At 32.8% G+C, this 22,509-nt stretch overlaps 8 protein-coding genes across 14 annotated transcripts in view; 4 read left to right on the top strand and 4 right to left on the bottom strand.

Annotated features, from left to right (window-relative positions):
• Nucleotides 1-130: 130 nt before the first annotated feature.
• Nucleotides 131-1,532, top strand: LSm1 (U6 snRNA-associated Sm-like protein LSm1). The gene is made up of 3 exons (XM_033484330.2): nucleotides 131-421; nucleotides 732-916; nucleotides 998-1,532. The coding sequence occupies exons 1-3, from the start codon at nucleotides 376-378 to the stop codon at nucleotides 1,169-1,171; spliced, it is 405 nt and encodes a 134-aa protein (XP_033340221.1). The 5' UTR covers nucleotides 131-375; the 3' UTR covers nucleotides 1,172-1,532.
• A 793-nt stretch (nucleotides 1,533-2,325) lies between these two features.
• Nucleotides 2,326-4,878, bottom strand: LOC117228526 (nucleolar protein 56). Its single transcript, XM_033484318.2, has 3 exons — nucleotides 4,733-4,878; nucleotides 3,675-4,246; nucleotides 2,326-3,576 (listed from the first exon to the last, which is right to left on the bottom strand). Exons 1-3 carry the CDS (start codon nucleotides 4,733-4,735, stop codon nucleotides 2,658-2,660), a joined length of 1,494 nt encoding a protein of 497 aa, XP_033340209.2. The 5' UTR covers nucleotides 4,736-4,878; the 3' UTR covers nucleotides 2,326-2,657.
• Nucleotides 4,879-5,294: 416 nt separating this feature from the next.
• LOC117228531 (splicing factor C9orf78) lies at nucleotides 5,295-7,224 on the top strand. Of its 2 annotated transcripts, XM_033484325.2 has the most exons (7): nucleotides 5,295-5,453; nucleotides 5,542-5,663; nucleotides 6,030-6,138; nucleotides 6,215-6,360; nucleotides 6,434-6,652; nucleotides 6,733-6,866; nucleotides 6,940-7,224. In XM_033484325.2, exons 2-7 carry the CDS (start codon nucleotides 5,542-5,544, stop codon nucleotides 7,104-7,106), a joined length of 897 nt encoding a protein of 298 aa, XP_033340216.2. In that variant the 5' UTR covers nucleotides 5,295-5,453; the 3' UTR covers nucleotides 7,107-7,224. The 2 variants fall into 2 exon arrangements, with proteins under 2 accessions (XP_033340216.2, XP_033340217.2); XM_033484326.2 differs by lacking the exon at nucleotides 5,295-5,453 and having other exon boundaries at nucleotides 5,474-5,663.
• A 332-nt stretch (nucleotides 7,225-7,556) lies between these two features.
• Nucleotides 7,557-11,529, top strand: LOC117228529 (flotillin-1). Of its 2 annotated transcripts, none has more exons than XM_033484321.2 (10): nucleotides 7,557-7,735; nucleotides 8,062-8,137; nucleotides 8,235-8,325; nucleotides 8,437-8,580; nucleotides 8,672-8,791; nucleotides 9,396-9,611; nucleotides 9,684-9,871; nucleotides 10,000-10,210; nucleotides 10,292-10,456; nucleotides 10,533-11,529. In XM_033484321.2, exons 1-10 carry the CDS (start codon nucleotides 7,684-7,686, stop codon nucleotides 10,548-10,550), a joined length of 1,281 nt encoding a protein of 426 aa, XP_033340212.1. In that variant the 5' UTR covers nucleotides 7,557-7,683; the 3' UTR covers nucleotides 10,551-11,529. The 2 variants fall into 2 exon arrangements, with proteins under 2 accessions (XP_033340212.1, XP_076382046.1); XM_076525931.1 differs by lacking the exon at nucleotides 7,557-7,735 and adding an exon at nucleotides 7,798-7,991.
• A 145-nt stretch (nucleotides 11,530-11,674) lies between these two features.
• Nucleotides 11,675-13,144, top strand: LOC117228530 (ADP,ATP carrier protein). The gene is made up of 4 exons (XM_033484324.2): nucleotides 11,675-11,982; nucleotides 12,102-12,360; nucleotides 12,418-12,649; nucleotides 12,710-13,144. The coding sequence occupies exons 1-4, from the start codon at nucleotides 11,829-11,831 to the stop codon at nucleotides 13,007-13,009; spliced, it is 945 nt and encodes a 314-aa protein (XP_033340215.1). The 5' UTR covers nucleotides 11,675-11,828; the 3' UTR covers nucleotides 13,010-13,144.
• A 92-nt stretch (nucleotides 13,145-13,236) lies between these two features.
• Nucleotides 13,237-14,762, bottom strand: LOC117228532 (uncharacterized protein CG1161). Its single transcript, XM_033484327.2, has 5 exons — nucleotides 14,514-14,762; nucleotides 14,325-14,443; nucleotides 14,099-14,213; nucleotides 13,901-14,041; nucleotides 13,237-13,683 (listed from the first exon to the last, which is right to left on the bottom strand). The coding sequence occupies exons 1-5, from the start codon at nucleotides 14,571-14,573 to the stop codon at nucleotides 13,534-13,536; spliced, it is 585 nt and encodes a 194-aa protein (XP_033340218.1). The 5' UTR covers nucleotides 14,574-14,762; the 3' UTR covers nucleotides 13,237-13,533.
• Nucleotides 14,763-15,244: 482 nt separating this feature from the next.
• Syx7 (syntaxin 7) lies at nucleotides 15,245-17,976 on the bottom strand. 2 transcript variants are annotated; one of them, XM_033484337.2, is made up of 7 exons: nucleotides 17,702-17,976; nucleotides 17,510-17,637; nucleotides 17,104-17,263; nucleotides 16,963-17,032; nucleotides 16,581-16,755; nucleotides 16,290-16,502; nucleotides 15,245-16,211 (listed from the first exon to the last, which is right to left on the bottom strand). In XM_033484337.2, exons 3-7 carry the CDS (start codon nucleotides 17,210-17,212, stop codon nucleotides 15,954-15,956), a joined length of 825 nt encoding a protein of 274 aa, XP_033340228.1. In that variant the 5' UTR covers nucleotides 17,213-17,263; nucleotides 17,510-17,637; nucleotides 17,702-17,976; the 3' UTR covers nucleotides 15,245-15,953. The 2 variants fall into 2 exon arrangements, with proteins under 2 accessions (XP_033340228.1, XP_076382189.1); XM_076526074.1 differs by lacking the exons at nucleotides 17,510-17,637; nucleotides 17,702-17,976 and adding an exon at nucleotides 17,413-17,430.
• Nucleotides 17,977-18,165: 189 nt separating this feature from the next.
• The window catches only part of ACXD (Adenylyl cyclase X D), a 39,423-nt gene continuing 35,079 nt past the window's right edge, over nucleotides 18,166-22,509 (bottom strand). For all 4 annotated transcript variants that reach the window (XM_076526071.1, XM_076526073.1, XM_076526072.1 and 1 more), the window contains 9 exons: nucleotides 22,387-22,470; nucleotides 22,089-22,187; nucleotides 21,824-21,967; nucleotides 21,592-21,687; nucleotides 21,396-21,519; nucleotides 21,099-21,308; nucleotides 20,766-20,946; nucleotides 20,558-20,693; nucleotides 18,166-20,437 (listed from right to left, as the gene is read on the bottom strand). In XM_076526071.1, coding sequence (XP_076382186.1) covers nucleotides 20,273-20,437; nucleotides 20,558-20,693; nucleotides 20,766-20,946; nucleotides 21,099-21,308; nucleotides 21,396-21,519; nucleotides 21,592-21,687; nucleotides 21,824-21,967; nucleotides 22,089-22,187; nucleotides 22,387-22,470 — 1,239 coding nt within the window. In that variant the 3' untranslated portion in view covers nucleotides 18,166-20,272. The remainder of the gene's footprint in view (nucleotides 20,438-20,557; nucleotides 20,694-20,765; nucleotides 20,947-21,098; nucleotides 21,309-21,395; nucleotides 21,520-21,591; nucleotides 21,688-21,823; nucleotides 21,968-22,088; nucleotides 22,188-22,386; nucleotides 22,471-22,509) is intronic.

Raw genomic sequence — 22,509 nt, 5'->3', positions numbered from 1 at the left:
ACGCTGTGCAAGTACAGTCGACATCAACCAATCAGATTTCTCTATCTGCTTCCTCCGCTTTGCTCTCTAAGGTGAGTTATACCTTAGAGTATGCATACCAATAAAATTTTAGTAACAGTTCATCAATGTCTATAAATCATTGCAAAAAAAATGTTAGAATAATAAAATTTACAGCTTTATTATTTTAATTTTATAGATTATTATTTTCACACTAATGAACTACTAAGGGACTTAATAAATTAAAGTGGCATAAGTAATTGACGAATAAACGAGATGATTGGAAATGTAAACTGCACTGCAGGTTAAGTTCATGTAAAAATTTTTCCTTCTTTTGATTTCAATACTATTCCTATAAAAAAGTAAAAAACCTGCAAAATGAATATTTTACCAGGAACTGCATCTCTCCTAGAAGAATTAGACAGTACGTATCCATTTTGAGCGTATCATTGTTTAGGTTATACCGGTTTGTTATTATGTTTTTATAATATAAATTCTTTACTAGCGTAATCAAGTAAAGATAAGTAAGATAATAAACAATAAAACTAAAACAATAAATAAACAATAAATAATAAGAATGTTATATAGAGAACAGTTTTATTTCTAATAAAATAGATGGAGGCATGAACTTTATGTATTTTCAGTTTAGTTGTATTTTAGATAAATATGTAAGATTTAATAGAATTTATTTATTTAAATATAGTAAATGACATGTATACGTTATCATGTTTTAGAAAAACTGATGGTTTTACTACGAGATGGCAGAACTTTAATTGGATATCTTAGAAGCGTCGATCAGTTTGCCAATATAGTACTTCATCGCACAATTGAAAGAATTCATGTTGGTAAGGAGTATGGGGACATTCCAAGAGGAATTTTTATCGTAAGAGGAGAAAATGTAGTACTACTGGGAGAAATAGTAATGCTTTTAATTGTATTCTTTTACCTTTTAAAAAATATATGTTAACATGTTTCAATGATTCAATCTATTGTATTTTAGGATAGGGAAAAAGAAAAGGATTTACCTTTAACCGAAGTATCTGTAGATGATATTTTAGATGCACAAAGACGCGAACAAGAACTGAAACAAGATCAAAAGCGGCTAGTAAACAAAGCTTTAAAAGAGCGAGGTTTATCATATATCCCAGATATGGGTCATGATGACATGTTCTGACCCACATCTGCGTCTTTGATCACAACTACTTCATCTACTTGTTCGCATAGTTCCGAAAGCTATGAGATGTGTTATACGTCGCTTTCTGTTTAAAAGTAGGTGATTATTGCAACTTATGAAGTGACATCGTTTAGTTTCGTTATAAAACTATTATAGTAAAATATATAATGGTGCATATAGCATTAAAACAACTGCTGTTAATGTCAGTAATGAGAATTTATACAGTTTTAGTTTTATTATAACCTTGTACCTAGTGTGAAAAAAAAATACTTGCAGTGTAATTGTATTATACTTTTAACGATCTTGTAACTTTTCTGCTATATACAAATATTATATTTAAATAGAAATCTATTGTAGTTGATACACGATCTTTCTGTCATTTGTATTAAGCAGTAAATATGTTAATAATACTTATAAATTTATAACATTTAAATATTTTTGTACAGTTATGCCTTGATAACTTTTCTGCTTCAGTTAGTATATGATTGTATGTTAGAAAAGCTATAGGTATTCATAGATAGTTGTGCGTGATCTTTGTCGAACGAAGGTTCTGGGATAAAAGTGCTAAGCGGTCAGTCACAGTCCTCTTACCAAAAGGCATCGCCTTCCGCACTCAGTGGCCAGATCCTTCGGGAATGAAGTCCCAATTTTTTGGCAAGGCAGCGTCGGGCCACTTGCCTTATTCAAACATACATTGTCTCAATCAGCAACCTGAGACGCCCGATAGTCGAAAGACCCAACGTGGTCTCCAACCGTCGTACGTCGCCAAGTCTGATTATATGTATGCATACGCTAGCACTTGAGACCACGTGCATTAAATAAATTATGAAATTTATTTTGAAATACAATAAGTTTTTTAATGAATTGTTATATTTTGAATCTACTCATCTCTCTTTGTCTTTGATTATGAGACGAGGCTGGAGTAGCACCAAACTTTGCTACATTGATAGGTGATTAAGTAGACACGTGTAAAGACGTTTGAAATACTCAATGAATGATGTTTTTATTCATCAACTCTATTGATGAATCGATTTAATGTTTCCTGCGATTTCCTGCAACATTTATTTCAAATTTTGTAAACATTGAAATTCTCGGGAAATGAACCAAAATACAATTAGGGAATAATTCGTAATAAATACACATGTACACCATAATTTCTTACGTCATAGAAGATTATATTTTACAGTTCTTTTATAAAAGAATACAAATTTTTTAAATGAACTTCCAAGAGAGTCAATTGCATACGAAGTACATGAAAAATAAATTTGTAAATTATATGATTCTTTTACAAGTAGTTTTTTCAATTATTAGAAAAGTAAACAGTAGTTCTATAAAGATTTTAGTTATAATTGGAATTAGAATATAGTATGTACAATATTTCAACGCATGTTCAATTGTCATCGTTTACGAAATCCTTAAATTAATTGCAATCAGTATATTAATGTAATTTGGAGAAAGACTCTGATATACATGTATGTATAATCTTTTATTCAGGTTCACCTAAACTTTTTGACTTTCTCTTCTTCTTCTTTCTTAATGGTTCTTGCATGCCATTTTCAACCAGTCCATTTTCTGCGCCGTTCTCTGTTCCATTTTGCGTTCCATTTTCTAGAACTTCACTTTTCCTTTTCTTGTCTTTCTTCTTTTTCTTTTTGGGCGTTTCCGTCTCCATGCTTGCTAGTATTTGCGCAGCTTCTTCTAACGCTTCTTTCATTACATCTATATTCTTCTTAGGTATTTCACCAGTCTCATAGAATTTTAATCTATCTTCTACTTGTTGTCGTAATTTTTCACCAAATACATTAGTTGGTATATCGGTGAAACAATCAATTCTTGACGCTATAGAGCATTTATTTGCAAGATACCTTGAAATTCTACCCTTATTCTTTGTACCTGCACGACCAATAAAGGTTGAATGGAATAGCAATCCATATTTTGGAGTGTTACCTCTTGTTTTCAATGCTCTAAACAAAGCTTTTTCAGCACCCAATATTTGTACAGTGGAAGCAGGATATTTTGCCAAATTTGTAAGAGATCCAGCATGTGCTATTAACCTAGCTCCTACTTGATCACCTATCAATGTAGCCAAGTTTGGTGCTACTCCAGCCATTTTAGATCTTAAATATTCTGATAATTGCTTTCTGTAATCTGCTAAAGCAATTACACGTCCTGCGAACATTTCAATATTAAGAAGGTCAATGGGGCTAATATCCATTCCCATAGATGATTTTGAAGCATCAATGATTGCTTGAGCTTTAGCACTATCCATAACAATTTCTTCCAGTGCTTCTAATTTCTCTTCTGTGAGTTCTTTCCTGTTCTTTATTAACTGTGTAACTTTGGCGTACATATAATTTTCAGGAACTATTTTTACAAGTTCTGGAAAATGGTAACTATACCATTCCCTGTAATGGAACATTATAATAAATATCAATAATCGGTTAGGGGCTCTGTGACTACATATGTCGAAGAATTATTTCTATTATACATTGTGGTTTCTTACCTTATACGCATACTGAATGTATTTACATCTTTATCTAACTGATCTAACAAAGCTATACTTTGTATAATCATATTATCCACACGATGAACATTGAACTTGACTTTAGCTCTAGAATAACTATGTCCAAGACCAAGTTGTGCGATGCCGGAACTTTTTGAAGTGAAACCTTTTACTAGGTTATGGAAGTGAAATCTAATACCTCTAATGATTTCTGGAATGACACCAGTATGATCGCATTTTATACTTAAAGCTTCGCTAATGCTAGCTCCAAGTTTTGGATCCAAGACACCAAGAATAACCTTGTCCTTCTTTCCCGATTTTGGTATAGTTGAATCCAAAAATAACAGTAATTCTTCGGGAACAACTCCTTCAGAAATACTATTTACATTTTCTAAAGCTGCTAGAGCAGTTTTGAAGGGTGAGAAACCGACAAGTCTCACGACTGTATTAAAACGTGATAATTCTGTGACAGATTTTTCAACCTGTGGAAGTAACATTCCTACCTCCTCAAATTCTTTGATGGAAAAGACAGCATAGCCGGCAGCATGCTCGAACAGAACGAATAGTTTCGACTGAAAGATTTAAATAACAATTATATAGATTACTGTTAAGATGAAAATTCATTGTGTATGTATTCAGTTGTTTTATATATTATTTAATAAAATTTTTACTATTTTATTGAATTATTATATTTTACTACATACATACGTCAGGTATAAATCGATTCATTAATATAATTCTCAATGGTTAGAGTTGATGAATAAAAACATCATTCATTGAGTATTTCGAACGTCTTGACATGTGTCTTTATAAATAGTTTGGTAAACATTTTTTTATATTTTTGTATTTACTAAACATTTATCGATTCGATGATACAAAAATATAAAGTTATTTATATCAACATCGATGAATAATGTTTTTGTCTAATTATAATATATTATTTATAAAATTGAACAATTGTTACATTAGATTAATGCCAAACATATTATGTATATCCAGTATATCGAAGAAAAGTTAAATTTAAAATTAATATCGATCTAATTGTTGTGCTACTTTACCATGTTTTGTTTATTTTATATTCCATTCAATTTTCAAACAATTGGTACATCACTGCGAAAACGCTCTACACAACTGTGTTTAGGAAACGATCATGTGTTCCGGAAATAGCATAGCGGGAAAATAAAGATGGAGTCTTTAATGTTTCCTCTGCGATTTGAATTTCTGAGCACCAACACCAACATATGCATATAAATCATGGACTTAGATCTAGATAGAATATTATAATATTAATATTTTTAAGAAAAACGCTGTTCATCTTTACTTTAGAACGTTTGAAGAATATTTTCTAATTTTTCAGAGCCGAAATGGTAAATAGTTTAACCGTGACATCAAACAATCACAAGCGAAACAAGTCACTCCAACGTAGCTTGTCTCACTTGGCGCGATATTCGACTTGTACTTTTTACTCGAGCGTATTTGCGATGGTTTTGAAACGGCGACAATTTCTACAATTATTAAAATTTTCGAAAACCCGTAAACTACATTTTAGTAATACTTTCCAATTTATGAATCTACAAAATCTTGTTCATTCAGCCATCCTAGTATGTACTATAGTGAGGCAAAATTGCTTACTATGGTGAGGCATGACTGTGTGTGCTCCAATACGCTCTGAGTTGCTCTGTGTCCTAAGTTCTCGACAGTGTCTTAACCTATAATTTTGTTTGTGTACAAATTGTTGACGTTAATAAAATAATTCATTGTATATCTACAAAATAAAAAGTATTTAACATCTATATTTATATACATAATAAATGTTTTTTCACATGAAGGAGTAATTATATTTAAAAAATTATTCGTTTCAACACAGATGACTAGTACAGAAGAAAGTACAAGCAAAATTGAATTTAAGAAGAAATCAAAAAGAGCATTAAGAAAGAGACAAGTTTCTTCAGATGAAGATGATAATGAAAATGAAGAAATTTCTGTTAGGTAAGTGGGAAATTGTGACTATACGAAAAATAAAGTTATGCTATTTCGTGACAGATAATAAGATACAGTACAATCCGGATTGTGTACATATTCGACAGGCCTGAAACTGAGGCAGTATCAGATAATGAAATATGTCTAATAATTAGATTACATTTGAGGATACAGTAATATTGAAGGAAATATTTCCATAATAAAAATGGAAAGTTCATACTACTAGTCAAAATCAAACGTTGATAATTTTGTTTACAAATCTACATGCAAGTTTAAGTGTATTGTCACTTGTCTTGTACATTGTATGTCAGAAATGGCGATTTTCAAATTCCCAGGAGAAAATTACAGATTACTCTTATTGTGATATTTATTTAGAGAAAAAGTTGAAGACTTGAAGATTATACAGAAGCTTCGGGAACGTCCGAAAGGCGTAAACGTTGTTGGTCTAGCTCTCGGAGAAAATGTAACACCTGATGTAATTACTGTGAGTTTTAGAACAAAATCAATATTTATATAAATTCAACCAATTTTAAATATATTATTAATAAGAAAGAATTTAGTCAGATCCCTTTAACATCAAATCTGGAGGTATGATCAACATGGCTGTATTGAAGAATACAAAATTAAAACAGAACGATGCGTATGAAACAGGAATTGGCACACAGTTTAATGCGGAGACCAATAAACGGGATGAAGATGAAGAGATGTATACTCAGAAATATTTTATATCCATTTTAAATAAGCTTAAAAGATATTAACATGCTTTTATATATTCACAGGGTTAAATATATAGAGGAAGAATTGACAAAGAGGAAGAGCAAAAATGAGGGCAAGGCAGAAAATGGAACGAATAATGAAAAAGGATCTTATTGTTCTCCAGAAGAAGCAGCACTGCAAGCTGTACCTGAACATTTAAGACAAAGTTCAGCACATAGGAGTGAAGAAATGCTTTCAAATCAAATGTTGTCTGGTATTCCAGAAGTAGATCTTGGAATCGAGTATGATTATTTAAATATTCTCTTAATCTAATCATAATATTTATGTAAATATTTACGTAAAAATTGTTTACATTATTTAGAGCAAAAATACGCAATATTGAAGCTACAGAAGAAGCTAAATTGAAGTTACTTTGGGATAGGCATAGAAAAAAAGATGGTCCTTCACAATTTGTGCCAACAAATATGGCTGTAAATTTTGTACAACATAATAGATGTATGCTATTTACTTCTGTTTTGAAAGCTCGTTAAAGTGTAAGAAAATTATAATACACTTTATACTTTTTCAGTTAATATAGAAGATCCAGATTTTCAAAAATCAAAACAAGATCCTGACGATAAAAAGAAAGTGACAGCACCTAGAGACGATACCAAGGGAAAACGAAAAGATAACGGAGAGAAGGCGACTGATGATTATCATTATGAAAGGTTTAAGAAACAATTTAGAAGATTTTAAAGTGATTTGTAAAATAAAATTGTAAAATATCTAATAAGTATATTGTATTTTTAAAATTACTATAGATAATTAATATAGTCATTAAATAATTTAATAAGATTATATGTGTAAACATTAACTGTAGTACAATCTTTATTGGTTTTAGAAAATGATTTAAATTTCATTCTTTGTCATATTTTATCGAAGCTTTGTCATATTTTATTTTAGCGAAGTATGCAGAATAATTAGGATATTAAATTTTATTCGAAATGCCTCCAAATATTATCCTTTTTAATACAGATGAGATATAGATAATGTATTGTTTTTTCCACAGAATGTTATGATGTAAGAGGGAGAATCCTCAATTTAGTTAGCGCGGCTGTGCGCAGTGCGAACAAAATTGGCGAGAGAGTGGGTGGGGATGATTTCACGGTAACACGATTCATTGCAGGATGTTGTAAACTCGGCATAAGCTCGGATACTATCTCGTAGAATGACGACATCGTAGTGACACAGCGACGTCAATTGAGTGTAGGGAATTACGCAGAAATTCAATTCCTTTAAATTGTAGATAAGTTTCCTTTACACCTCTGTGACCATGAGTTGCGGATTCGTTACTTGCGGCCCAAACGAGGCCCTTGTAGTTTCAGGTAATTACATATGCATGATTTTTCTAATGAACTGAACGCTAGGCATACACGCATTAAACAAGACGACGTACAAGGAGTGCCGTATCAATTGATTTGTACTATTTAGACCGCGAATAGAAGGAGTTAATTGCTTATATCATCACTTACGTTTTACCAGTTTCATATTCTCATCAACAAATTGTATTTTTATTTTTTGTTGGTATCATTAAATCTATCTTTCAAACGTAAATACAAAATGCCGACGCAAAAATGCACCGTAAATTCATTATTATTGCATTGAACTTATCCACCATTTCCAACTTTAATTTTTGACTCGTTTCTTTAAGGATGCTGCTACAGCAAACCTCTATTGGTACCTGGAGGCCGGGTGTTCGTTTGGCCTATTGTCCAACAAGTGCAAAAGTTAGTTTACTATATTAATTTAGAACAGAATTTTTTTTTATGAAGATGTGTAATAATTTTGATAAAATGAATTAATGTAATTATGTTTTTCTTATAGAATTTCATTGAATACCATGACATTACAAGTAGAAAGTCCAACGGTATATACATGTCAAGGAGTACCGATATCTGTGACGGGAATAGCACAGGTAAAATGTTAAAACATCGTACAGTTAAATTATTAAGTTAAATTAAAGAAAACTTGATTGGATTAAAATATTATTCAAATGCGATAATAATGTTTGTTAATATGTTGGAAGGTCAAGATACAAGGACAAAATGAAGAAATGCTTTCTACTGCCTGTGAGCAATTTTTAGGAAAATCTGAAGAAGAAATTCATAATATCGCACTTGTTACATTAGAAGGACATCAACGAGCAATTATGGGAAGCATGACTGTAGAGGTACAGTGGAAATAATATTATTATATATTCGTTGGTTTATTATAAGAGAGCATGTACTGACCGTTTCATCTCTACTTGACTCCTATCGTAGGAAATATACAAAGACCGTAAAAAATTCAGCAAGGAAGTTTTTGAAGTAGCCAGCAGCGATCTAGTCAATATGGGCATTACAGTTGTGTCCTACACATTAAAAGATATTCGAGACGAAGAAGTAAGTTCCCCATATTCTCCTTAAAGAATTAATATTTTATGTTGAAGAAATGAAGGAAGAATTTTGAACAAAATATAAAAAAAATCATATCCTGGAATAAAATTTTTCTAAACTATATTCAATATCAATAATTTGCATACTATTGAAAGTCCCCCTTTAACTGATTGTAAACTTACATGATACCTCTATTAATATCAGTTAATGTAGTCTAATTTTATATGTAGTAAATATTGAATACATTTTTGTTTTGCTACTTGCAGGGGGCAAAGGTGCGTTCAAATTATGTTTTATCACTACATGTAATGCCAATGCACTGCTGTTTGGACACTGTTAGCAAATATTGTTAATACTTAAATGATAAGGGACTTAGAGGATGATATTTCAAGTGCTTGCTTTAATGGTAGCACAAATTTACTATACACATTTGCAACGTGTGTCATTTATATGTATGTGGCATCTTTCACTGTACGCAGCCTTTGTGTTTAATTCAGGCTGTATTCAAATTAAATGCTGACATCAGTGTTATCATTCAAAAATTCTTAATGGTAAAATAGCATAAATGATATTTGTTGTATAGTATTTAATGATTCGCAATTGTTCATAGGGATATCTAAAAGCTCTTGGAATGGCGCGAACTGCCGAGGTCAAACGAGACGCGAGAATCGGAGAAGCAGAAGCTCGCAGGGACGCTCAAATTCGTGAAGCCATTGCCGAAGAGCAACGGATGGCCGCACGTTTCCTTAACGACACCGAGATCGCAAAAGCGCAACGAGATTTTGAATTGAAAAAAGCCGCTTACGATGTCGAAGTTCAAACGAAAGTGTGTTTTAGATCATTCTGTCTTAAAACAGATATATTAAATTTTTCACTAAATATTATAAACTCATTTTAGAAAGCGGAAGCAGAAATGGCGTTCGAGTTGCAAGCAGCGAAAACGAAGCAAAGGATCATGGAGGAACAGATGCAAGTGCAGGTTATAGAACGTGCACAAGAAATTGCTGTACAAGAGCAAGAAATGTTAAGACGCGAAAGAGAATTAGATGCTACTGTACGACGTCCAGCTGATGCAGAAAAATACAGGTACTTTAAATTCCTAACGGTTGTTAGAGATATCAATCTTTGAATTAGAAATTCTACAAAATTAAATGATATTAAAATCTATACAAACGAGGGTTTTTAAACAACTATTAACGAGTGTACATTTACAGATTGGAAAAACTGGCCGAAGCTAATAAACTACGATTAGTTATGGAAGCTGAGGCAGAAGCAGAAGCCATAAAAATTCGAGGTGATGCAGAAGCTTTTGCCATCGATGCAAAGGCTAAGGCTGAAGCGGAACAAATGACAAAGAAGGCTGCAGCTTGGAATGAATACAAGAGCGCCGCTATGATAGATATGATGCTTGACACTCTGCCAAAGGTAATTATAATATTTAATTTTAATGTAATATAAAAATAAAATTGTTTAATGTACATTATACGATTCACGTTCGTTTTACAGGTTGCTGCTGAAGTTGCGGCACCTTTATCACAAGCAAAGAAAATAACAATGGTTTCTAGTGGCAATGGAACCGTTGGAGCTGAAAAACTGACAGAAGAAGTTTTTAACATTGTGACGCGTGTGCCAGATATAGTTAAAAGTTTAACAGGCGTGGATATCGCAAAGGTATGTTTTAAATTGACATGTATATACTATATTGACAGAAAGGAACGTACTTATAATTTTTTTATTTTAATTTCAGTCTATTCATGCTGCATAAGCACGGTCTATAAAAAACTTTTGAATACTTCCTGACCACATCCGTACTTGTACGAAATATTTAATGAGTCTTTGATACATACATTTATTTTGAAAATGCTGTTACATATTAGATTCATTAGTTTCAACTTAATAACATTTCGTTGAATAACGAATTCAGTACTTTCACTGCCATTTACTTAAACGTAACATAACAATTTCGACTTGTGCCAATTTTGAATAAATATTATAACTGTCGGTAAATTCGAATTGGTATACAGCTTCGAAAATAGATTACAGATTTCGAATACATTTCGCACAAGGTTCATATTTTATTCCAACGCAATAGGTAAATTATATATGTACATACCCGAGTTTCAGAGGCAGTGATTGTATATTTTTTTTTAAGTCTAAATTATATATTACTTGTGTTAGAATATTATCTTTATGTCTCGATATGTGTTATACTCGTATAAAGATTTTATTTTGGATTATTAGATTTTTTTAAATCAGTATTTTATACACTTAGGAGAGAATAGATAAAAAAAGTATGAAAAATATATCTTTTTGAATCTTTTATTGACCAAAAAAATGGTCCAGTTTTGTCCATATTCATAGAAACTGTGACACACTTTCTGAGAGCAGAAACATTCCTTCAACTATGCTATGCGTACCTTCCGATTATATTGATATAATTAATGGGTATGACCGCTTTAGAAAAGGAAGTGAAATCCGACACTCGTTTATTGAATGTGGTTTGATGTTTAAGTAACTATGTCTAGTCCCTGGAATTTAAATATCTTTACATAAATCTTTAATTAACATACTTCCATCACTCAAAGATGCACTAATATATTTTGCGTCGATTTTAGCTAGAATTTACTGTGATCTAAATCTTTATACAAAAATTGATAATCATAAGTTCTTGAATTATGTTTGAGAGCTTTGATGAATGAAAGAAAAATTCGATTTTATGTAAAATGATTAAATGTTAAAATCAATATGTTCCTTGCGTACTAATTTGCCTACCCCGTCATTATATGTATATATATACGATAAAAACAGAAACAATAGAAATTATAATCTATATCGTCATCGTAATTTACACGTGTCAAACGTAAGCTATTTGTAATTCTTACAAATTCCATTAAACGTGTTCGAACTGTGCTTATATGGACAAATAAATAGCAATATGTTTACAAAAAGACATGATTTCGAATTCGAAACGGTTTTACGTTTGTGTATTACAAATTGATCCTAAAAATAACGTACTCCAAAAGCTTATTGCATAGCGCAAAATATGGAACCGTATAAAGCGTTTTTAATAGATTTTTTGGCCGGCGGTGTGTCCGCAGCTGTTTCAAAAACGGTAGTCGCACCCATAGAAAGGGTGAAATTATTGCTTCAAGTACAAGCTACTTCGAAACAAATACTTCCGGAAGAGAGATACAAAGGTATGTCATCAACTATAACTTAATATAATCTGTGTACTATGCGCTAAAAAGCAATCTTTAAAACTTGATTATTATTTTTTTTTTGATTTGGTAAAGTGTTAGTTATTTTATGTTATTAGGTATGATCGATGCATTTATCCGCATACCCAAAGAAACTGGTTTCCTCAGTTATTGGAGAGGCAATCTAGCTAATGTAATACGATATTTTCCAACTCAAGCGTTGAATTTTGCATTTAAAGACAAATTTAAAGCTATATTTTTGGAAGGCGTGCCGAAAGATGCATTTTGGAAGCAGTTCGCTGGAAATTTGGCATCTGGTGGAGCTGCTGGAGCCACATCCCTATTATTTGTTTATCCACTTGATTTTGCACGTACAAGGTAGTATGTATACAATTTTTAACTTTAAGCAATACAATTATGAATTTATTTGAACAGATTGGCTGCAGATATTGGTAAGGCAGATAAAAGAGAATTTCAAGGTTTGGGTGACTGTTTAGTTAAGGTTTTCAAGTCCGATGGCTTTATTGGTCTATATCGCGGCTTCAGCGTCAGCGTTCAAGGAATCATTATTTACAGGGCAGCATACTTCGGTCTCTATGACACTTCGAAAAACCTGCTACCCGATCCAAAGAACAGTCCATTGTATATTAACTTTTTAATTGCACAGGTAAATTGTACTTTAAATAATATGTGAGAAATGGAATTTATATGTATGGAATGTTTGTAGGTGGTAACGACAGTAGCTGGAATTTTGTCATATCCTTTTGATACAGTTAGAAGACGTATGATGATGCAATCAGGTCGTAGTAAAGCAGAGATGATGTATAAAAACACATTGGATTGTTGGATAAAAACAGCTAAAGCTGAAGGTATCGGAGCATTTTTTAAAGGCTCAGTTTCAAATATACTTCGAGGTACCGGTGGAGCATTAGTTTTAACATTCTATGACGCAATTCAAGATGCAATTGAAAAAGCAATGAAAGAGAAAGGTTCAACTGGGAGTGAAAAAGTACCTGCATCTAAATGATTCTTTTACATTGGTTACTTGTAATATTAAAATAGTTTATAGATGCATTAAATTCTCATATAAATAAAATTTTGATTGGTAATTAATATATTATGTTAGAAATTGTAAGAAATATAATTACATATATTAAAAATATTTATGCTTTTATACTATTAAATTAAGTATCTTAATAAATATTCCATTTTATTGTTAAGTATTTCATAAAAAAATGTATATACACTTACCAATACGAATAATACATTTTTAATACTTTATTGATTTGTACACTAGACAAAATGAATCTTAGAAGTACTATATATCTACATACTCAATGCAATATTAACACTGACGATGACTTGATTTGCTGGCATTTATCAATAAATTGATTCATATGTTTGTGGTTATTATTAAATTTATACATTTAAATATTATAGATTGAATAAAAATTATTCTATACAGAATTGTAAATGCCTTCAAATAAACGTCACAACTTCTATATTTTGATATATTATATGTAATCCTTCATAGATTCAGAACTGTACAGCTTAATTAAGCATAGTATGTCGATCATAAATGTTACGTCTTTGTTCACGTACTTGGCGTTTCCACTTATCTTGTTGATGTCCAACACGATTTAAAACATTACCTCTCTCACCCATAGGGTGAGATGTGCCAGGAGTTATTGATGTATCATCCTGTTTAGAATTAAAATAATTATCACATTAAAAAGATTCGAGCCTCTGTGGTAATTTTGTTGTCATAGAATGCTGAACTAAAATTTTTGCACATTAAAACAATCCATTACAACAACATTAAAATAACCCAAGCAGTTTTAATGAATACTTGGTCAGCTAATTAAATCAACTCATTAAAAATAGAGTTTTATCATATGTAAAAATCATTCCAACTCACCTCTTCATTGTTGTGTTCATGATACCCAATATTTGCAGACGTTTTATGAATTCTTTTGTTTAGTAATGGGTCCAAACAAATTAAGAATAACATATAGATGACTAAAAGCGATATAACCCAAATAACAAGTATTACAACGATCTGAAAGCGAAACAATTATTTAAAAATTCTATTTATTAAGAAGGATGAAGAACTTACTTTAATAATAGTGGTATTCCTATTCTCATATTTGCAGTCACATCTCGAGCAATATATTTCCTCTTTGCCTTTTAATTGGTCTCCTACTTTTACTAATACAACGCCTTCACAGTTACTGGAATAGTGGATTAAAATGCAAATGCAAGTGTACTACATCATATTTGTTCAATATGTGGAACAGATGTATCATTATGGTCTCTAATGAAATGAATGGAATTTTAATTACCATTGAGAAGGTGGAACATTTATAATGTATGGTTGTCGTTCTAATGATAATTGTGTGGTATTTCCCATAGATGCTAAACTAGGACAAATGCATTTACATCGTTTGTCGTCATATTGTGCCTGAAATTGTTCGTGCAGATTATATGTTGTTATAATTAAATTTCGTTCGCTCGTACAATGGTGTTCTAACCTCGGATTGTGATAAACATGTCAGTGTGATCAGTATTACAAGAAATATGCGCTTCAACATTATGTCGTTAGACGTCTCATCCAACACGTGTTCTCTCTCTATTGTGTGTTTATGTCTTCTCTTTTTATTTAAATTTTTACAATTATCCAACACGTATATGGGAACAAAAACAGAGTTACAGAACTTCCACTTTTACTTAACGCATTTCTAAACTGTCAAACGATACAAACGGGTAACTACACTAGGGTTAATTACTGGTATTTCTCACAGATGGCGGTGGTACATCTCACGATAATTTCGATAGGTCGCAGTGTATCGCGATATGAAACAACGCGCGTAACTGTTTAATCATGTGTTTATGTAGTTTTATTTTATGGATATCAGAGAAGATATATGGATATCTTTTTTCAGTATCGCAATGATGCACTCCCAAACTTGCACGATTATTTCGTTTTACTAGAGACAAACATACTAGAAACTACAGACTTAGTTCAAACCAATTCAAAATAAATCTCTCTGATATGCACAATGAAAATCGTTAATAAACTGTGACTATGACATAATGAAGGTGAAAGAAAATTAACTAAGGGCACAGAATTGTTCCGGAGAACGTACTGCGTTGATGTTCTGGAAAAAAACACAGATAACGCTGTAGAGTAAAAATTAAAAACGTATTTTTGTTTAGATAGTTTAATAAATGTTGAGATTGAATATAAATCATACAATAGTCATTTCCTTTCCAAATTTCGTATATCGAACTTTGTATTATATAGTTTATTACATTTTGATTAAAATAAATCAACATTCTTAAATATAATAAATAAACTTACTTCATTCGTATTCTCTGCTGTACGGTATACACTTATTAATTGTTCATCTCAATATACTTAGTAACACTTTAGGACGTTCGGAACGCTCTTACATACTATATAATGGTTATATCAACACGCTCACATCATACTGACTCATACATATCACATAAATCTCTCATTTCGAAGTGCACGCAGGCAATACTTAAAATGAATCTCCTTACTTTCTGAGTAAACTCTTAAAATAATATGGAATATTAATTACAGCTATACCATTGATCTATGTGTGTATGTATATATACTTTTAAACTTATATTTATGAGCTAGTATTATGCAATGAGTAATGAAACGTACAAATGGACAGGGCAGTCTCAGACTTGCCATTGTACATGTTACTTGCAAAATAGATCTTGCACCATTTATTATCACAATTACAAGAATGTTATCAGTAAGATACAGAACGATGCAAGGTTCTTTGCGTTCATTCTCTTTGATAGTACTATGCTTTGTCCCGGATAGTTTTAAAGCAATCGTAAATAAATCAAGGGCCACGTTTGAAAAGTACACGAATGCATGGTACTTTGTAAATTACGATACAGCTACGCCAGTAACATCAACTACCTCCACGAGTTTAAGAAGAAGGAGAGCTTTGCCAAGCTATGATTCCGATTAATATGGAGAGTATAACCACTCCAATAACAACGAGTATACATTTTTTCTTGCGCAATTTATTCTGGTAAATGCTTGCTTGCCTTACATGCGACGTACCTTCAGTGACAGATACAACCGTCCTTTCAACCGAAGCTTCTATGGAATCGATCACTTCTCCTTGATCGTAGACCAATGTACCAAGATCTTTGAAGATTTTATTAATATCACTGATATTATTCTACAAAAATAATTCGCATAATTAATACGTTATTAAAATTTGAAAAAATGTACCGAATTTTAATATAACACTATGTACCTCCAATTGTCGTATGCTCGCTTCTTGTTCCTCTAACATTCGCAAATTTTGTTCTTCTTTCATCTGTTGCTGTTGCATTTGTTTTTGGGTTCTACTGTCCTGTAATTCTATCAATGTCTCCTGCTTTTTCTCTCCAAACGGTGGAAGACCAGCACTTGCTTTGGCCCTCCTAACCATTTCCTTTTCCTTAGAAGCTGCAAGCTTTTGCACAGCCTAAAATGATATATAGGTAAATTTATCTAGTCCAACGTACATCGTATTATCTTACCAATAGTAGAAACATATGCCTACTTGGAAGGAATTTAATGCACTTGTAAATTCTTCTTGCAAACGTTCTCTCTGCATTTTACGTTGCCTTTGTTCACCAGGACTAGTTGATCCCGAGTTATTAGCTAACATAGCTAAATCCCTAAGATGTACGCTGGTATCTTTTGCCAGCTGCTGCGTGTAATGTTGTATTTGATGCCTAAAACAGATCGTTATGTATAATGCTTATGTTTTAGTATTTAAAAAATATATCCTTGATAATGTGTATTTATCATAGAATAGGCATCTTGAAAGTATAAACATTCAACATTGACTTATATTTTTATAAGTACATATCAAACTTCATACCACTCTTATTCATAAGTAAGGCTTTTTATGTGTTTATTACAGATAATTTGATACTTACAGCTGATTTCGAAGTTCTTGGGAGTCCGTCGAACCTCCCAGTTGATTGACCATCTTTTGCATAGAAGATACTGTCGAACAGAATCCAAATGAATACCGTGTATACGCATTAAAAGGGAGAACGATGAATTTAAATATATACCATTTTGAGATATCTTCAGAATTGATGTACCAATCGTTTGAGACAATCTGCCAAAGTCTTGTTCTCTAGCAGGACCACCATTGTGGTACGATGAAAATCCAATATCCATATTGTCTGATTATTTATTAAAGCTCAGTTGTAACTATTGAATTATCCTTCGCTATATGAAACAAAGCATTATATAGGTTACTTGTTTGTTTGTTAACACATTGGAGCGATCAGTTGCAATAAAAATCACTTTCACGACTTTCAAAACTCAGGTGTAGAGAGCAGCTGACAGGTGTAATTGTAATTAGCAATTTTCCTCACCGTATTTACAAGTGAAATTAATATACAACGAAAATTCACGGTAACGTAGTATTCGATGACAAGTCAAAAATGAAAGAATTATTATCTGTTTCTGTACCTGTATGTCACGCTGTCAATGGAATGAGCAATGGGACGATTGTTCCACGCGATGACTCATACGATTATTGTGGTTGAATATCAACTTTTGTTTGAAAAGGCTGTTATGCATCGACCTCGATGTTGCGCCTAAAAATGTACCAAGTTCACTATGCGAAGCACTAAAACTTCGCGTAAATCGATAACGTGTTACAAGATAGGTCTTGAATGAATATAGCCGTCACAGTTCGTCACAATCGTCACGGCCTGCACGTAATTCTACGCGAGTGGTGACATCGGGATTATAAACTGTGCTCCGGCGGAAAAAATGGGGCCACTACGCATGTGAAACTGTCTTCGCTGCCATTTGCAGAAGAATCAGGAAACAAATTTCAATTCGTATGGAGAAACTGTGAACTTGTACTGCACGCATGCACGCGATTATTGAATATCGCCCCATGCTGGGAAATTTTTCTTCGCCTGTGCCTTTTAATTCCTTACACTGTTCCGCTAAAAATATCTCTAATTGCTCGTGTTGCTACGTTGCGGCATACTTGTATAATGTAATCTTCATCCCATCAGATTTCACGCGACGTTGAAAGTACGCATTTTTGAAACGTATCCGTTTAACTATTAGAAACGTATTATCAGTTGAAAGGAATTAATGAAAAAGCAGGATCAATGTCATAAGATTTTTTATTCGATCGAAGAATTATTTCGACGAAAACTGTTTTACAAGGCTCGCCCATGTCTGTTTACAAATGATATTTATATCCTATATGCACGTAGTAATAAATACTTTATTCAAATCGTCGGAGAAATCACATTGGTCGTTATGTCTAATAGTTAAAAAATATATGTACAAAAATATTTACACGGAAAAATGCGCGTTCCTCGCGCTAAATAACGTAATCGATAGAAAAATAAAAATTAAATTTTTATTTATGAGCGGGATGGTAAACTTTGTTTACGAAAACGCATATCTAAATTACGCTATACGAAGGAGAATTGTTTAAGAAAATGATTAATTACTGTATAAAAAATTGTTGTGTTATTCTTGAGAATTGTGCGAAACGAAAATACATAGCGATATCGAATGTGTATTGTATTTCTACATACGTCGACTATCGCGCGGAAAGAGCGATTTGAAAAAATTGAAATTGAAATTCGCGGGTTTATGATCGTTGAATGTTGAATTTGAAAAAGAACATAATCACAATTTGAATGAAACGTATTCGTATGCATCTTTTTCTTCGACGTGAATGAAAGAAAGCTTAGAGTCATTCAGGCTTCTCAAGGCTACGCTTGAGGTCTACCAGCACCTTTAATAGTAAAGCTTTCGCATATATCATGGAAATGCCTTACGGATGGATTTTTAAAACATTCAGCTACTGTCATGATCCCGCGGGAGTTTACGTTAATAAATATTTCGAACTAATTACTATTTCATTACCGAATACGGTACATTGTACATACATACATACATACATTTAACATACAGTTAAAAAACGTCGTTATCGTTCGCATGCACCGATATAAATAAAGTATCATATTCGTTTTGATTATCTCTTGAATCACTATGCATCGAATTCTCGTCTACAGAAAATTACACATGCGAGCGAAAAAGAGAAAAAGATAAAGTGAGGGACAGAGTGGAAGAGAGAGAAAGAGAGATAGGGAGAGTGAATGAGGTGTGTGTGTGTGTGTGTTTGTGTGAGGGGGTGGGGGAAGAGAATGAAAGCAAGAAAAGAGAAAAGGAGAAAAGGAATTAGCCGATCGCATTTTTAGTTTACGTTTATCGATTAATTGAATCGGAGTGTATAATTTTAAACTCGCATATTAAGAGTATTAAAATTCGAATTAAGTAATTTCTATCGAAATGATATGCTCAAAAATGTATTCCAAATTGTCACGGAATGCTCGAAAATATGACTGCTTCAAATTGAAGCAAAATTCTCAATACTACAAATAGTAAAAAAAAGATGTAAGTACGTATATTCGGTATGTTTCTTTTGAAACATTCAAATACTTCATGTATTGGCCATATTTTAAAAATACTGTAAATTCAGTTCCAAGTACTCGACGACTGTATTTTCAGAGTATTTTTACATTTTTTATATCTAGACATCGACTAATTTTTTTCTCCTATCTTTACATCGAAAATGTCTGCCGCCCACACAGATGTTTTTATCACCGATTGTTACATCGTACTTTCAACTGGATTGTGCATCGTTTGGAGTGCAGCGTTTTCCAAGTGTCATCGTCTACAAAACGCTCGTTCGTTTATGTACATTACATCCATCCTGGTGTTTTAAATAGTGTATGTGATATCCAGTGATTATAATATCGGCTTTTTACTCAGGAGTACACTTCCATGGAAAATGATATCTTTGCACGTTGGAAAACACTGTTGGAAGATTCCCCGCTTTGATGCTCAGCGTTCCTCGTAAAAACATACCGTTGGATAAAATCATTTTCGATCTCCGTGTAAAAAGACGCTATTAAAGTTTTGCTGGTTGACAGAGCTCAGATGTACGCATCTGAATTACAAACTCTCGATGATCACTTGAGTAAGCTTTGAGGTATATTCAACACAGAATTACAGTCGACAACTGTATTTCTCGCCACGCTCTTTGGTCTCTCGGATTTTTCTTTGGTTTATCTACTATCCCTCTGTGTTCGCCTAAACACAAAATATCCCACTTCTCACATGATTCGTCGGACCACCATGGTTACAACGACCAAGACAGGTGGACTTTATCTAAATGTCAATTCAGTGATCGAATCACAGGCTGGTTTCTTCGATAGAATCAGTTCGCAGGAGATTCCGGTGGCCGTCGAGGCCTACGAAGTATGTTGTTACGAAGCCTTTTGGTTTCACGTACGTTGCTCCTCGAAGATGACACTTGACACCCTGTTGCTCGAGGACCGCAGCGGTGTCCGCCGTTATCTATGAAGACATTTTTGTTTTATGATTAATAATTGAATGGGGGTTTAGAAAAAGAGTATATGCTGCAAATTTTTTTATCAAGGGCAGCTATTGTGATAAATAGTTCTAAGTAAGACGAACTTGTATCTGTCCCGGAAGACCTGTTGTGTCCATCCTTGACGCCATATTCACAGGATCACCCCAAATATCATACAACGGCTTTTGAGCACCCACTACGCCTGCTGTCACTTCTCCATGAGATATTCCAATTCTTAACCTGTAGAAAAACATTTTATCATTGTAAACTTCATTTCCATAAATAAGGTACGCGTGAATGTAGTTGTGGTACCTGTAAGGTTTAGACATATAAAACAGTCTAGCATTCAGCTTGTCAAGGACTGCTATCATTTCAGCTGCGAACTGAGCCATCACTTTCACTACATTGTCATAAAACACGTCTTCGCTTTCCGTGCTGTGCATCGAATCACGTCGAGAGGCTTGTAATCCGCAAGCTGCCATATAGGTAGTACCTGTCAAAATAACAGTGTACGTAACACATATTACCTCAAATTATATTTGACTACGAAAATGTTCGCAGGATTTCCATCGATGCTTAAATAACTGTTTAAGCTGATAAATCATTATGAACGCTCTTATGATTTTTGATTCATACACATCTTACCAGCAATCTTGATCTTTTCGATTTGACAAACGAATGCAGATTGGAATAGTAATTTATCAAATTCGCAAATTATTGCGTTAAGGTCCGCCAGAATGTTGCTCTCATCGATGCTTACGTCCGTGATCGAAGCGAACATGACCGCTACGTTATTATGCGCTTCGTGGTACGGTTCGTTTTCTTCGGTTCTGTTCATGTTTAAATAGAACTCCGCTACGAAGAAGGAAGTCGAATAAAAAACAAATGTTAATTAAATTATATATTTCTGAGAATTAATGTCTGGTCGAAGTGTAAACGTACCAACGTGTTCTGGCAAGATATTACGGAGTAGCAGTTTGTTCGCGTTTCTAGTGTGGAACGCTTCGTCCTGTTCCTTCGTCAACTGTCGTTTCCAAATGTAATCCAATCTGCTCAAGTACTCTGCCTAAACAGATCACCGTGAAAATTAATACGCGACTGATATTGGTCGGAAAACATCGGATTCGATATAGCTCACCTGACGATCGATGAGATGCAACGAGAACGTGAGGAAAACTACACTCAAAATGTGCGCCAATCTTGGTTCCAAGTAAGGATTTAATCTTTCACCCGACTGTGGAGAACAAAAATGGCGAATAAGAAGAAAGCGCGCGTAATTATAAATATAAAAAATAATATAAATAATATAATATAAATTTGTTTATAAATAATATAAATAATATAAATAAATTGTAATTAATTATCATTACCTGAAACAAATTCGAACGGTGCATCCAAACGTTTCCAGAGTAAAATCCCACTACGGCGATACCTATCGCTAGCTTTAAGAGATAATGGACTCTCAGAAACAAAAAGCTCGTTAGAATCGCCAGGGAACAGGTTTGTGTCATTTGCTGAAAAGAAAAAAATATCAATCGTTCAATGAACGCGAAGAAGTTTGTCCTACAGGATGCGAAACGTTCAATTAGGGACAGGTTTTACAGCGTCTAGTTAGTACCTACTAAATAATCTTACCCAGGGTGTAGCTGTACATTTGAGTTTAGCAGCACCCGGCTCCGATATGCTCGATGTTATATTATTACTAGCAAGATCGTCCTCGTCCTTACATTCGAACTAAAAATACGCACAAATGTACAAATTATTATATTATATTATTATTATATATTATTATATAATTATATATATATAATAATTATATACATAATAATTATACTATTATATAATTATATACATAATAATTATACTATTATATAATTATATATATAATAATTATATTATTATTATATATTATTATTATATTAATTTCACTTACAATCATATCGAACATGGCACACGCAGCTAACATAATCGTTATGACCAAGTAAAGTATCATCCTGAGATACGCGCTCCAGACAACCTAAAGCATAATACTAAAATTAATCTAAAATACACAAAA

This window comes from Megalopta genalis, chromosome 13, assembly GCF_051020955.1.
Source record: "Megalopta genalis isolate 19385.01 chromosome 13, iyMegGena1_principal, whole genome shotgun sequence".
In the NCBI taxonomy this organism is placed as follows: domain Eukaryota; kingdom Metazoa; phylum Arthropoda; class Insecta; order Hymenoptera; family Halictidae; genus Megalopta; species Megalopta genalis.
The sequence above is the reverse complement of the archived record's forward strand: the minus strand, read 5'-3'. Positions and strand labels throughout refer to the sequence as shown.

Bases quoted from the DNA above. Each gene is read 5' to 3' on its own strand.
- LSm1 (XM_033484330.2), top strand. From the start codon at position 376: ATGAATATTTTACCAGGAACTGCATCTCTCCTAGAAGAATTAGACA. The intron at 422-731 runs GTACGTATCCAT...ATCATGTTTTAG, and splicing joins TCTCCTAGAAGAATTAGACA to AAAAACTGATGGTTTTACTA. The intron at 917-997 runs GTAATGCTTTTA...ATTGTATTTTAG, and splicing joins TAGTACTACTGGGAGAAATA to GATAGGGAAAAAGAAAAGGA.
- LOC117228526 (XM_033484318.2), bottom strand. The intron at 3,577-3,674 runs GTAAGAAACCAC...GTTCCATTACAG, and splicing joins ACATTCAGTATGCGTATAAG to GGAATGGTATAGTTACCATT.
- LOC117228531 (XM_033484325.2), top strand. From the start codon at position 5,542: ATGACTAGTACAGAAGAAAGTACAAGCAAAATTGAATTTAAGAAGAAA. The intron at 5,664-6,029 runs GTAAGTGGGAAA...ATATTTATTTAG, and splicing joins AATGAAGAAATTTCTGTTAG to AGAAAAAGTTGAAGACTTGA. The intron at 6,361-6,433 runs GTATACTCAGAA...ATATATTCACAG, and splicing joins CGGGATGAAGATGAAGAGAT to GGTTAAATATATAGAGGAAG.
- LOC117228529 (XM_033484321.2), top strand. From the start codon at position 7,684: ATGAGTTGCGGATTCGTTACTTGCGGCCCAAACGAGGCCCTTGTAGTT. The intron at 7,736-8,061 runs GTAATTACATAT...CGTTTCTTTAAG, and splicing joins CGAGGCCCTTGTAGTTTCAG to GATGCTGCTACAGCAAACCT. The intron at 8,138-8,234 runs GTTAGTTTACTA...TTTTTCTTATAG, and splicing joins ATTGTCCAACAAGTGCAAAA to AATTTCATTGAATACCATGA.
- LOC117228530 (XM_033484324.2), top strand. From the start codon at position 11,829: ATGGAACCGTATAAAGCGTTTTTAATAGATTTTTTGGCCGGCGGTGTG. The intron at 12,361-12,417 runs GTAGTATGTATA...TTATTTGAACAG, and splicing joins CTTGATTTTGCACGTACAAG to ATTGGCTGCAGATATTGGTA. The intron at 12,650-12,709 runs GTAAATTGTACT...GAATGTTTGTAG, and splicing joins TTAACTTTTTAATTGCACAG to GTGGTAACGACAGTAGCTGG.
- LOC117228532 (XM_033484327.2), bottom strand. From the start codon at position 14,573: ATGTTGAAGCGCATATTTCTTGTAATACTGATCACACTGACATGTTTA. The intron at 14,214-14,324 runs GTAATTAAAATT...CCACTATTCCAG, and splicing joins AATGTTCCACCTTCTCAATG to TAACTGTGAAGGCGTTGTAT. The intron at 14,042-14,098 runs GTAAGTTCTTCA...TTTCGCTTTCAG, and splicing joins GGAATACCACTATTATTAAA to ATCGTTGTAATACTTGTTAT.
- Syx7 (XM_033484337.2), bottom strand. From the start codon at position 17,212: ATGGATATTGGATTTTCATCGTACCACAATGGTGGTCCTGCTAGAGAA. The intron at 17,033-17,103 runs GTATATATTTAA...TCTGTTCGACAG, and splicing joins TCTGAAGATATCTCAAAATG to TATCTTCTATGCAAAAGATG. The intron at 16,212-16,289 runs GTACATAGTGTT...TTATTTTTGTAG, and splicing joins CGAGCATACGACAATTGGAG to AATAATATCAGTGATATTAA.